This window comes from Ischnura elegans, chromosome 11 (genome assembly GCF_921293095.1).
Source record: "Ischnura elegans chromosome 11, ioIscEleg1.1, whole genome shotgun sequence".
Classification (NCBI taxonomy): Eukaryota; Metazoa; Arthropoda; class Insecta; order Odonata; family Coenagrionidae; genus Ischnura; species Ischnura elegans.
In genome coordinates this window covers 88,715,369-88,729,298 of record NC_060256.1, presented here as the reverse complement: position 1 = coordinate 88,729,298, position 13,930 = coordinate 88,715,369, and the positions used below count along the sequence as shown (strand labels likewise).

Here is a 13,930-nt window from a genome sequence, read left to right as displayed (position 1 = left end):
TCGCTAGCAATTACAGAGATTAAGGAGTCTTGATGTAAGTTTTTCCGGCGGTGAAACCCTCGCTATGGCGAGAGCCAACACCAAAAGGGCCTCGTAAAAACGAATTTTTTAACATGCTTATTATAGGGTCAATTGACGGTGCATCGGCTATCTCTCGTAATAGCGGGGGTGTCGCTGTAGCCCGTACTCGCTTTAACGAGGTTCCACTGTACATAGTAGGCACAAAATTAACGTATTTCTCTGAATATAGTCCCCCCTATGAATATGGCTCCACCCCTAATTTTGAGGTTTCAGTTTCTGGAAAAAATTAAAAAATGCGTTTGAATATAATCCCCCCTTTGCGTTTACCATGGGCATTTTTGGAAAAAAAGTGGGGACGATATTCAGATAAATATTGTATTTTATTCCTAAATCAATATTTGTAATTAAGCATTTTGGTGAATCCTATTTATTTCCTGTGCATCTCCAGTCATCCGGCATTTGCAGTAATTCTATGTCATGGCTGCATGTGACAGGGGCGCAGCTAGGAATTAAGGCTATGGGGGGTTTTAGGGTAACTAGTACTTACTTGTAATGGGGTATTGCATACCCACCAGGGTAAGCAGGAGTTGAGGGGGCCATCCAGAAAAATTTTAAGAATACTGGTTCAAAATGGCGAGTTTTACGGCTTTCTGAGTGATATTTGATAAATCCTAACACTATTCTATAAGTAATACTGATCCAAATAAGTAAAATGGATTAAACTTAAAAATTTCTCTGAGCTCTGGGGGGGAGGGGGTCTATCCCCTAAAACCCTCCCATCGCTGCGCCACTGGCATGTGAGTAAGATTTTGCTAAAGTGTTTTGTATGTAGACTGTAATTTGTGTTCCGCTGCTAGGGGCGCATGAAAATTTCTTCTGGTCGCGGTTGGCTCTTACTTACCTCATCTGTTTCATCGGCAGGGATTTTCCAACTTCCTGTACGCTTGGTATATGAGGGAACACAAGCAGGGAGAGTTGCTGGAGAAGTTCAGGCAAGGGAGCTCGTTGAGGAAGGTGCAAGCGGAGGGGATGATGCTGAAGCCCTTGGACGGAGGCAACAGGTTGGCCTTTTCATCAGCCTTTGGGCAGAGGCCATCGCGGCCTCTTACTGTGGGAGGGGACAAGCCGTTTCGGAGGGAGAGCCAGCGTGAAGCGTTGGGTTCATTCCTGTCAAACCATCCATCCATCTCATGGATGCTCAACGTGTTTGATGGGGAGACGGTGAAGGCCTCGGACACCCTCAGGATGCTGGCATCCCAAGAGAAGGAATCCATCACCAAGAAAAAGGTGTGTGCACTTTTGAGCCCAATGTATACCATATCAAGAATATATCCCTATGTGTCCCAGGTTGTGTGTGTATCCCTTAGCGAAAAAAGTGTTGGATTTCAACAATTACTGTTGGACTTCAGCAGTTACTGTTGGGTTTCATCAGTTACTGCTGGATTTTCTACGGTTACTGTTGGATTTTCAACAGTTACTGTTGAATTTTCTACAGTTACTGTTGGATTCAACAGTGGTCCCAAGTAACTCTTAATAATTTCAACAGTTTTTTTTAACAGTTTTTTCACTAAGGGTAAATATCCCAGGCTCTACATATTACTTTTATGACTTAGTTCTTAAGGCAGTTTTATAGAGAAAATCGAGGAAGCCATGAAAAAAATATGCTCAATGGCTCTCGGGTGTTTATTTAAAAAATAAAAAAGCTTTCTCAATGCTGCCTGTCTTTTTTTGCAGAGGTTACTGCTAACTGCCGCCCAAACAGAATTGAAATTGAGTTGTTTCTCAGCTGCATTGGTGTCTTGTCTGGAGCGTACTCCTCCATTCCATTTTTATAGTCTATGCTAGTTTTCATCCTTAGGTATCTTCTGCTAATTAGGCTAATAAAATATGGATGAAAAGCTCTTGAAAAAAATTAATATGACTCTGCGCATTCCATAATTTCAGGATAATTTTTACATTGACCTCTATGGGTGATCATTGATTGGTGGCTGACACAGTGAACCATTAGGTCTAAGTAACCTGGTAGCGCATCTACCCCACCTTGTTCTCAGTCCAATCCCCCTTTACGTCTGCTTAAATATTTCTTATTATGGTTTTTGGTCAGTAAAGGCTGGTTTATGGAAAGAAGAAATCATTATATACATAGCTATAAATCATTATTACGGAACACTTAGAATGAGATTCCAGCTCCCTCATGTCAATGCTGGTGTTTGTACAAAAATTCAGTGCAGAACCTGGTGTGGTTTGCATGGGGTTTGTTCAGTTTTTGAATTATTGGGGAAATAGGCATGAAACTTTGGAACACGCTGTATTGTATACCAGTTTTATTTTTGTTTGTTTTGCATTGGGATTCTGTAAGTTCTAAAAATGAATCGTGCAAGAAGTTTGCTTTGCTGGTGTAATATGCCTGGGAGTTTTCTCTTGTAGGAGGGGCAAGGTATACATTGTACATATAAATGTTCAAAGACCTTTCACAAATGGTATTTATTAATATGTGTCATTAAAATATGATGAAACAAAAGTTTCTTGCTTTTTTATACCATTGGAAAAATGCGTTTCAAGGTGTATTTTGAATCGGTGTGCCTAATAATTATATTTTTTATATGCAGGGGAATACTGAAGGCCATAAAACAAAAATATTGAAAAAATCCAAGCAGTCACACTACTTCACAATAAATGATGATTTCAGTTTGTTTATCAAAATTGAACATTTATTCTATTGTGACTGTAATCACTTTAAGATTATAGTCTTGTTGTACGTGTACAAAGTATATCAGTTTGGAGGTAGAGAGGGTAAATAATGTGAATGCCTTTTATGTTGCAGTACATGTTATCAATGGCAAAGTTAGCATTGCTGGCCAATGGTAATGTTGCAGCCCGAGGGGCAGCCATGGACTGGATTAACAATCAGATGAATCTCATTGAGAGCCAGGAAAATCTTCCTGAAAGCACAGTGTATAGCTTTGGCTATGAGCCTGATAAGATGCCTGTGTTAACTCCAGCGGAAATTATCAAAGTAAGTGTCTCGCTCCTTTTCATATGCTTTTTCATTGTCAACCCACCACCTTAAACCATGTTCAAACACATTTTTTTACTGTAATTTTGGTGTGAAATCTGTTATTGTCATCTCATACTAACCATGGTCACTGGTGTTAGTGCTTGTGTGTATTGCGAAGCCTGCAGACCCCATGTTAATCAACCATACTTTTTATGTTTCTCGTAAGCGTGAAAATGAAGTAAAAATTCAATTTTGCTGTAAACCAAGGCAGGGTGCCCACGATCCGGTAAAACAGGGAAATGATCAGGAAGTGAAATGAAGTAGCATGGGACATGGAAAAGACAGCAAAACATATGGTATCTCGAAATATTGTTTGAAATTTGGGAATTAACCCTTTCCTGCTGGTGCCTACAATTGGAAAACATTTTCTGTGCTACGAGTAGCATGAGAATATTTAAACCTCCCTGAATGGAGCTTTTTTTTTGGTCTGGAGTTACCCTGGTATTCTCGTCCAGGGTTCTCACTCAACCGTGAAAATTTAAAACTGTGAATAAGCCATGAATTTCGTCTACCTTGAAAAAAACCATGAATTTCGTCATAAAACCTTAAAAATCTCTCAAATTTGATTGAAAAACTACGATTCACAGATCAATAGAAAAATCGATACTTCGATCATTATTTCAAGGCCAGTCACTCGCAGACACTGTCCACGCATTTATCTGCTCACGTATATTCACGCTTATTTGCCGAGGAGTGGCCCTAAGGACTCGCTAAGCTGGGTCTCAGGCCGGGCCTGAATGCATCGGACAATTGCTACCTCAGCGGTCACTTCCCTTCCCTCATGTCGGCCAGAGCCAACATCCGGTTGTTTGCGTTGAATAATCTGCCATAGCTATACGGGAATAACAATTAGTTAGTGCCATATACCATCGAGTACACTGTAGCATTGGTGCTCTCCCCCTGCATTCTCCTTGCCTAGTAAAAGAAATAAGATAGGATCGGGTCGATGTGGTGGCTAGAGAGTTGGCTTCCCACCTTGTGAGTTCAGGTTCAAATCCGGGCGGTGGCTGAGAATTTTCATAGACTGCTCAATCCCTGGTTGAATAGGGTAGTTTCCTTCATCAAAGAAAACGAAATGCATTGATTGCTATTCGTTACCCACCATTAGGGTTTTCACAGTATACAAATTATTTGGTTTTATAAATCCCAATTTAGACGAATGGCAATGGTCAATTTTAACCTCATTTGAAAAAGGCCAGATTGGCGCCCATGCGATGCCACCCCACGTGACGTCACAGGAACCTAGTTTCTATACGAGTAGATAGGGGTTTTACATTGTCTGTGATAACAATGCATGAATGAGTGACAGAGCTCAGGGAAACATCTCTTTATAATTATCCATTAAAATTACTTAAGTTCGGAAAGTTTCCTTCTTTTGATAGGGTAATAATAATCCTTATTTAAGCCAAGCGCTTCCCACTAGCAGGGTACTGTGCTACCTGATAGCAACCTGCGTCGTATCAGTGCTCAAAGCCTCGCCTCAAGGTGACCTCACAGGGTGGCAGCGGGAACCAGAATGACGTCACATGGACCATTCCCATCATTCCTAGTTAGCCGTCGTGTTTTCGTGCGTTTGAAAATGTTCACTTTTCGTTTAATAGGGTGGTTTACTATTATTTTTTTTTTGCTTTAATAGAAAGATTATTACTCCTGGAGTACGTATTTCACGCTTTTAGATTTTTAAATGACAACATCTATTTTTCGCGATTAAATGAAAAGTGAAAATTTTCAAGCGCGCGAAAACGCGACGCTTAAGTATGAATGACGGGAAATATCTCCGTGCGTCGTATTTCTGGTTCCCCCTCCCGCCCGGTGAGGTGACCTTGAGGCGAGGCTTAGCGCTGATACGTCGCAGGATGCTAGCGGATAGCTGAGTACCTTGCTGCAAGGTAGCGCTTGGCTTAAAAAAGGTTTATTAATACCTTATCAAACGAAGAAAACTTTCCGAACCTAGCCAGTTTTAATAGGTGATTATTAAGACATGTTTCCCTGAGCTCTGTGCCTCATGCATGCATTGGTAACCTCAGACGATGTATAACTCCTATCCTCTCGTGTAGAAACTAGGTCCCTGTGACGTCATGCGGAGTGGAATCGCATTGGCGCCAATCTGGCCTTTTTCAAATGAGGATAAAATTTGACCCTTGCCATTCGTCAAAACCGGTATTTCAAAAACCAAATAATTTGTGTATTATGAATACACTAATGGTGGGTAACGAATCGCAATCAATGCCTTTCGTTTTCTTTGATGAAGGAAACCACCCTATTGCGAAAAATAGATGTCGTCACTTGAAAATCTAAGAGCGTGAAATTTGTACTCCAGGATTAATAATCTTTCGATTTAGGCAATAAAAAAATAAAAGGAAACCACCCTATTTTGTGTAGAGAACATTTCAAGCACGACACTCCGTCCATCGGATTGGACATTGAGATGTGATCACCTTGAAGCCTTTCCTAGGATCTGGCTAAAGCTGATGCCAGGTTTCTCTCCAGCCTTCCTTCCCTCATGGCGCAGATGGCCTCAGCTGTCGGTCACTTCTCCTTATACCACTACCACTGCAAACAAGAGATGTTGGTATGTCAGCCCTCTCTGCCAAACTTTGTGATTGAATGAAAGTGAAAATTGATGCTGTAAGGAATCACGTCCCGAGTGGAGTACTTTTGAACCCCACTACCACGTCCCCTGTAAAGTCGCCAAGCTGAAAGAGTTTGTTGAAATTTTAAAATGAGAAATGAAATGTTCTCTCATTTTTAAATTTTCGGTTCTCATATGCGTATTTTTTTCATAAAGATAAAATTCTAGTTTGATAAGAAGTGTGTTCATTAATATTGAACAACTTTTCCATAAAATGCGAATCTTTTAATATGAAAAGTTCATTTCCGCTTCTATATACCCAAATTTATTAGGTTCACATTTGAGACATATTAAAAACCTGTTGTTAGCAATTTCTGATGATATTATACGATAGAAAACTGCCTGTGAAATGATGCAGATAAAAGTTTTGGTAGCCCTTCAAGGCAGTCAAAGTATTCTGAAGGCTTGCTTGTGTTTTCCTTGGCATAGTTGTCATAAGATTGTATATATTTCTGCCTCACCTGAGTTAGAAGAAGAATGTGACGGACTTGCTGAAAAACCCGAGGCCCTTGGCTTCACCTGACAATGGTCTGAGGAATAGCTATCAGTGATTTGGTGTAGGGAAGTAAAAGTAATCAAATTAATGTTAACTAATACATCTGTTGTAATTTTAATTGAATTCACTAAATTTGTAAAACAGTATTTTTTACTTATCTACTGCAAAGCTCCTGGGAGTAATTATTACATTTTAATAAACAAGTTAAAATTTGAATTCCACGTGCACTGATCGACAGGCATCATCTATTACATTTTCCCCATCTACTGGTGTAAATGTTTTGGCAGAACATTTATTAATACCTGGAGTGCCTAAATCAAACATTTTAATAATTATTTAATCAATTGCAATAAGTAATAATTAAAATGTTGGTTTACATATTAGTATGCCCGGTTTGAGAAAATATTGTCAGTGATATCATGTACGCTAACAAAATTAAAGGTAACTGTAATATGATTGGTTTTTCAAAGAGAAATTGTAATTAATTATGAATTGAGTGTAATTTTAATATAGCCCAATTGCATTTTGTCTACACTTTTTCCAATACTGCACCCTATTCAGGAACCTCAATGGTATTTACATTACATTTTTTGCAGTGTTTGAACTAAGCTGTTTGGGGAGAGTGATAAATTAAGGGCATGGATTGGCCACATAATTCTGTCAGCATGTTAGTGATGTATTTTTGCACAAACTGCAGATTGAATATTACTGGTAGCATATCAGTGCTATGTTTTTTATATTGTTCTGAAGTAGACCTGCTATGATGCCATCTGTTTTGTGTTTCAGTTGTACATAGCCGATGAGTGTGAGGAGGCCACTGAGTACGAATTCTCCAAAGCCCTTGACCTCTTGCCTATGATCGAGAATAATGAGGAGAGAGAGGAGTTGTGGTGAGTTTTGTTCTTCACAGTTGAGTTCCGATTGGTTCAATGAAAGCGCATAATATGCCTTGTGCTTCGGGCCTCCACATGGCTTACTTGAAAGGCTGACTCATCCTTTGGCCTTTCCACCACATACAGTGCAACCTTGATAAAAATGAGACTCCACAGTGCTCAAATAAACACTTGCTATGGCAAATTGTCACTTTACCGTGGATGGAGCAAATGACAGCCAATAAATTGATTGTCAACACTTACGTAGGAACAGGATTGGTGTGGGGATGGAGATATTTCTGTCCCAGAAACTTAAGCTTGAATCCAGAATGGAGGCAATTTTTTTGCATCACTACTTTTACTTACTGAAATAACGAACTAGTCAATTCAATTTTTAAGCACTACACTGAATCAAAATCATGCAAATCATTGGTTTTTCGATCATTATCCCAATTCTCAACCAACCAAGCCGCAGCTTGTTATGTACTTAGTGCATTTATGTGACCATTCCATTATTTTGGTTATTTTTCAATGGTTTATCTATATTGTCCCTCCATGTGTGGCGGAAGTGATGTTATTAAGCAATTTGATGAAAATTCCTTCAAATGAGTCTACAGACTTCATTTTCTAGTAATAAAACTGTTTTCAAAAGGTTTAAGAAAATCTTCAAGATATCTTCGAGTTTCTTCTTCTTTTGTATCCTGACTCTTTGTGTGAAAACCTGGTGCTAATACCATTAATTTTGGATAAAAATGTTGCTTTTTATCAGCTATTTTCAGTTGTACTTTTCGAAAGGTATTTGTTTTTGTTGGGTGACGTTGTTCAGACAGACCTGTCATCTCAAAAGCCAATTGATTTTTTATCATCTTAACATTACATATTTGTATCTTGAAATACGATGATTTTGAATGGTGGATCAAGAATCATGGCAAAAGTGGGTAATTGTTCTTTTACCAGAAATTCTGCTGACTTTCAATGGAAAACAGCAAATTATTGATGAAACCTCGTAGATGACAATTTGAAAAATTCTTATTTTCTTGGAAATTAATAATGCTTATCGCATGGGGGATAGCTTCAGACTATGACATTTTGGTACTGTAGCTTTTACGATTGGTTTGTTAAGGATTCCATCTTTAATAGCTAGTCGAAGAGTATGAGCTAAGCAAGAAAATGATTAAATGGACTCCCTTCAAGTGCAGATAAAATATTCCTCCCATTGTCTTGGACAATCCATTCAATTTGGTCAGTCAAACCTCAATCTTCTACAGTTAGTGCAATGAAGTTACAAATATTCACATCGGAGCGTGAAAGCTATAGAAATGGGACATTCTCCAAGCACACTTGAATCCATAAAAAATGAGCCGTCAAACTCATAGTTATCGATGGGTGTTGATGTCTAGGCGTCTGTTGTAAGAGCAACGTATTTAGCTTCAGACAACAATTTTTCAATTTGTTTCTGTTTCCTCATACAGATCTGGGATAACTTTGTTTGCAAAATATTTTCTGGATGGAATGGTGTAACTTATTTCTAAGTGATTTATCAGTTTGCAGAAACCTTTATTTTTTACAACTCCATAGGTAGATTTTCAAGACGTACCATTTCTCCTATCAATCTTCACAAGTCTTACAACTCCAAGTTTTGTCAATGAAACTCTTCAGAGTAGGATCAGCAGTGGGAAGAGTTGATTTTCTTTTTCTAGAAGGAGTTTTTAATTGCATGTGGGAACTAGAGGAGGATGGTTAAACTGAAATGTATGAACTGTCTGTAGAAACACTAGCAGCAACATTAGAATCATTTGAAGTGCGTGAAAATCTGGGATTGGCAATAGGACTGGGAAAAGTTTTTTCTTTAAATGAGTCCACGTTGGGGTAGTCGTTGGAATTTTCCACCCCTCAATATCTTAGAAGCACAGTGGATGCACAAAGCAAATTTGTTCCCTGTTTCTAGTATCATATTTGCTGGCCTCGGTGGCGGCAGGGTAAAGTCCTCGCCTGCCAAGCAAGAGGTCGTGGGTTTGAGTCCCGCCTGGTTAAGTTTCCCTTATCCAGGGCATGGTTGTTTGTGCGTGTGCAATTGTTGAAATGTTTATCCCACCCCGATGTAAAAGGCCAATGTGTGCTGTTTTCGGTGGAATGGAAATAAATTAATATTTATTGTGAAATACTAGAGCAGATGCCCAAGTGAACTCGACTTATTCCATGTTAGCAAGTAAAGAAAATAATAATGTCTTACAGAAGAGAATTCTAAAAGAAATAGTAACCCTTGTGTATCCTTGCATTAAAATATGATAATCCTGGTGTTTTTGCATCTAATTTTATATTTTATAAGTACATATTTTGAAAAACATCAAAGGAGGACATGATCAGATAATCAGGAGTTTACTGTGTTTGTTTAATCTTGAGAACGATGTCTGAGTGTGAGTCATGATGATGAAAAGACATGTGAGATTGATAACACTTTCAGTGTTGATTGATCTGTGAAGTATGTTTAATCTTCTCTCTGAACTCATTGCTGCAAATGAACGATGAAAAGCCTATTGTAATTTCTTTTTTAAAAATTAAAGTGGCTTAATTTTGAAAGCTTTTCCTCAGTAATGAAGAATGGCGCAAAGCAAATCATGCATCAACAGATAGCTTATTTTTTTATATGCTATAGTATAGTTAAATTCACCGTTCTTTCTCAATTTATTTATATTTATTATTTTATATTATTTCCATACCACCGAAAACATCACATATTAGTCTTACATCGGGGTTTTCTACAAATTTAACAGTTGCATGTCCATGGGCAACCATTCCCTGGACAGGGGTAACTTACCAAGGTGGGATTCTGTTATACAGCTAGTTCGGCTTTACCCCACCGCCACCGAAGCCAACAATGTTTGTGTGCTGTGATTGGAGAAAGAGCCACTTTTTTGACTCAGTTACTGAAGGTGTGACCTCAATTTTGTCTCATGCAATACAGCATCCATTTCCATTTGTAGTTGTAGTATTGCAAGTAGAATGACAGAAAGTTCAGCAAATAAAGGAATTAATTCACGGACGAGGGGCTCATCTAGCCCTGGTGCATTCCCTCCCTCTCCCTGATCATCTTTTCGGTGTAGTCATCATCATACAGCATGGAACATGGTGCTCTGAATTCACCCACCCCTGCTACAGTTTCAAGACTCTTTCCTGTGACCTCTTGTAAAAATTCCTCGTTTCTCTTATGCATGATTCGATTTCTCCTGAAAAATTCTTGTATCATCTCGTTACATGTCAGGTCCTCAATATAATCACATAATTCATAGAGCAAAAATATTGACTAGCAACTCCCTTAGAAGTAAATGCGAGGGATAAGGATGTTAAAATCACAGATATTTTGAAAGTGTAGACTGTTAGAGCAGAGTGGTGATTTAATGAACTTCCTGCTAACGGGGAATAACTATCCCTTAATTCTCTGTTTCAGCTTCACTTGGCAATTGCTCGCACACTTTCAAATTAGGAAATGAATATTTACCACTCTGTTACTTATAAAGAATTTACAACACAGGTACATACTTACTTTATCTATACTGAGAGATTGTTTGCCATCAAGGAATAATTATTCCAATGGATATTTCCTGTACAGAAAGAGATTAATACCTGCAGGACTTACTGTGGGGAAAAAAAGATAAATGAGTGAACCTTGATAGGATGCCTGTTGAAATCTCTAGATCTTCTTATACTCACCTCTTGCTCTTCCCCCGGGGACTAGTCCTTCAATTTTCTCCTTCCTTTAAGTCCTCATGTGCTAGCTACATCTTATGACACGGCCTATCTACCATTTTCTTCTCTGACAGAATTCCCCACTGTGTCCTTTCTTCTCCTATCCTTATCCTTTGGTGCACCTCCTACTTTCCGGGCACCAAGTCAGTAAAGGTGTACTTCATAACCTGCTTTTTCCAATGGTTGATTTTTCTGATCTGTGAAGTACCACTGCCCATTCGAATGCATTGATGCCTTTGTGTGCATTTATTCATTTTCATTCCGAGTGCTTTCTTTGTCACGAATTTTCCAGGTTGACAGTTTGGTGCCGGGCGATCCTGAGGGACAAGTGGTTGGACGTGGACTCATGTGTTCCAGTCGAGACGTGCCAAAGAAAACTATTTTTCAAGCTGGTTGAGCTGTCGCTCCTCATGGGTGAGTTGATGCACTGTGGCTGCAGGCCAGGGGAATTGGGGAATCCAGAGAGAAGTAAGATAGTTGAAGTGATCAGGGAAAGTCAGGAAATGTTCTCCATGGCATCAAGGAAAATTTATATCGTGATGAGCGAGTCAAAATAACCACCGCACTGCCGCCTTGTGGAGTGTGTGCGTATTTGATTGGGAAAGATGCGGTAAATTTGCTTTTGGAAAGAAAGGAATTCCAGAAGTGGATATGCAACCGAGTAAAAGTAACATGTTTACCAGTAATGATTACTTTCCAGTTATTTTTTATATGTTCATGTGTGATCATTAAAGTTGAAGAAATGTAACTATTACTTGTAATCTACTCATAGCTTTTGGGAAGTAATCGCTACTTTCCCATTATGACTGCACCAGCTGGGTTATGGCAAGAACTTTGGGTGAACTGACATATTCATATGTGCGTAACTCTGCCAAAGCTCCGTATAAAAGCAAAGTGGGAGCAGCAGGTACTGTTGAGGTAGTGGAAATCGTGCCCTCAGTTTTTTATTTCCTCATGCTAAGGAGGTAGACCTTTGTATAAAGCTCATCGTGGTAACCATGTTTACCTCTCACCACATAAATGGTGCCAATTTATAGTTTCAATTCTATTTAAGCACTCTCATTTCATCTTACCGTATAGTGTTTGAGCAAAATAGTTTTGTTCGGCAAGCTCTTCCAGGGGTGCAGCTAGGAATTAAGGCTGGGGGGGGGGGGTTTAGGTGCAACTAATACCGGGGTGTGTGGGGGTATGGAATACCCATCAGGATAAGCGGAATGTGTGAGATTAATAAATTGCGAAATTTTAATATAAATGGTTCAAAATGGTGAATTTTATGGCTTTCTGAGAGATATTTTATTAATCCTTACACTATTCTATTAGTAATATCAATCCAATTAAGTAAAATGGATTATACTTAAAATTTCTCTGAGCTCTGGGGGGGTTTTATCCCCCAAAACCCACCTCACTGCACCACTGAGCTCTTCTACCTCCAGCATTTGTGATTATTACTAAGGGGGAAAAGTATCCCAGCAAAGTTTGTGGTGCCAATAAGAAAATCTGTTTCGTGATGGATAGCAAGTTATTCTTAGGATAAATGTACGATAAAGTAAATTGTCTTCTCCTTTTCATCATACAAGTTGGAAACTTTGAGTGAATTGTTTGACTTAGGCTTAGTGCAAGAAAAAGTGCTGGTTATGAAGGAAAACTGGGGTAGAGTAAATACAAGGAGAAATTTTGGCAATGAGGTATAACTGATAATTTCATCTGAGGAATCAAATAAAGATTATTCTGTGCACTGCCATTCAGGTGACCTCTGTTAGTTACAATTGGGGCAGGCTAGCTGCTGTTATTCTGTCCGTGGCTTGTAAGATGAAAAGAGAAAGACAATGGCGATACGTTGGTATTTTCCTCATCCAAATTTGGCCCAAGACTATAATCAATAGTTTTTACCCGACATGACTTTGTGAAATTTCTGAAAGTTTTTCATTTAAACCTATGAAGCATATGGGAAGCCCATGTTCTTGCAGACTGTTAATGGTGGCGCAAACTTGTTCTTGCCATTAATGCTGATGTTTATGTATTTCTTGTTGTTAAATGGCTGTTTATTTCTCTTTCCTCAGGAAAAACTCCTCTTGAAGTCCTGCCGCCAGTGGATAAAATAATGGCAATGGAAGAACTGGGAACCCTGAGGGAGAGCAAAAGCTTTCAGTACCTTCTCCGCATTGGCTATGAACATTACAGTGGTCTCTGAAGTGATGTTGCTCCAATGCCTCCTTCGTTTCCTTAAATTCATTGGAAATTCTACAAAACGTTTTATATCCAGAATTAATCGGTAAATTTTTACATTGTGTTGTAATAAAATATATTTATAAATGTACTGTACACTTTGTTGCATTCAATTTTAATATAAGTAAAATTTTAATAGCCTAAGAAAGATGTACAATTTTAACACTCGGATAGAAATAACTTTTTTTTTAAGTATAAAGTTCTCTAAGGTTAGGTTTACCCTCAGAAAGTGACCATTCTATGATCCCATCCATATCTTGAGTTTGAAGAATGTATATTTTTTTAAAGCTGTGGAAGTGGTCCTAAAATAGATCTCAGAACTGCTTGAGAATAGAAAAGATATCTCATCCTTCTGCTCCTTAGGTACATTCAGATTGAATGTTATTGCCGTCGTAAGGAAGGCCAAGCAGGCTGTAAAAGATGGCCTGTCGAAATGTTACTCGATGAAGGACCATGGGTGCCTATCTCTTTCCCTGGAAAGTAAATAAATTCAGTGATATTAGGGAATGATGTACGTAGTTCATGCTATACATATCTTGGAACATAATGACGTCATATTAACTGTCAAAACAATTTTATTGGATGGCATGAATGAACCGTATTTAAACACACTTTTCTGTTATGTGGTTATGAAAGCTTAGTTTTAATATTTTCTTGAGAGTAATCTTTTCTTTCTCAGCATCTTGCTATAACTATGTTGTCATGCATATTGGAATTATTCTGAGCTTCCTTTTAGTTGGTGATAATGGTCACACGTAAGACTTTCAGCAACAGTTGCACTGGGCTCGTTCACCACATTTTATTTTACTTTCGATTACAATAGTGTTAAGAATGAAGAGATGTATTTCATCCATTGTTCTATCCATCACCCACATCTC

General features: G+C 38.6%; 2 protein-coding genes across 2 annotated transcripts in view; one reads left to right on the top strand and one right to left on the bottom strand.

The window, feature by feature from the left end:
* Positions 1–13,148, top strand: part of LOC124168035 (nuclear pore complex protein Nup133) — a 69,029-nt gene extending 55,881 nt beyond the window's left edge. The window contains exons 18-22 of the mRNA XM_046546133.1: positions 943–1,308; positions 2,846–3,037; positions 6,994–7,097; positions 11,119–11,240; positions 12,887–13,148. Of these exons, the coding sequence (XP_046402089.1) occupies positions 943–1,308; positions 2,846–3,037; positions 6,994–7,097; positions 11,119–11,240; positions 12,887–13,017 (915 nt within the window). The 3' untranslated portion in view covers positions 13,018–13,148. The remainder of the gene's footprint in view (positions 1–942; positions 1,309–2,845; positions 3,038–6,993; positions 7,098–11,118; positions 11,241–12,886) is intronic.
* A 7-nt stretch (positions 13,149–13,155) lies between these two features.
* Positions 13,156–13,930, bottom strand: part of LOC124168037 — a 64,908-nt gene continuing 64,133 nt past the window's right edge. Inside the window, exon 4 of the mRNA XM_046546136.1 lies at positions 13,156–13,525. The gene's annotated coding sequence lies outside the window, so the exon portion shown is untranslated. The remainder of the gene's footprint in view (positions 13,526–13,930) is intronic.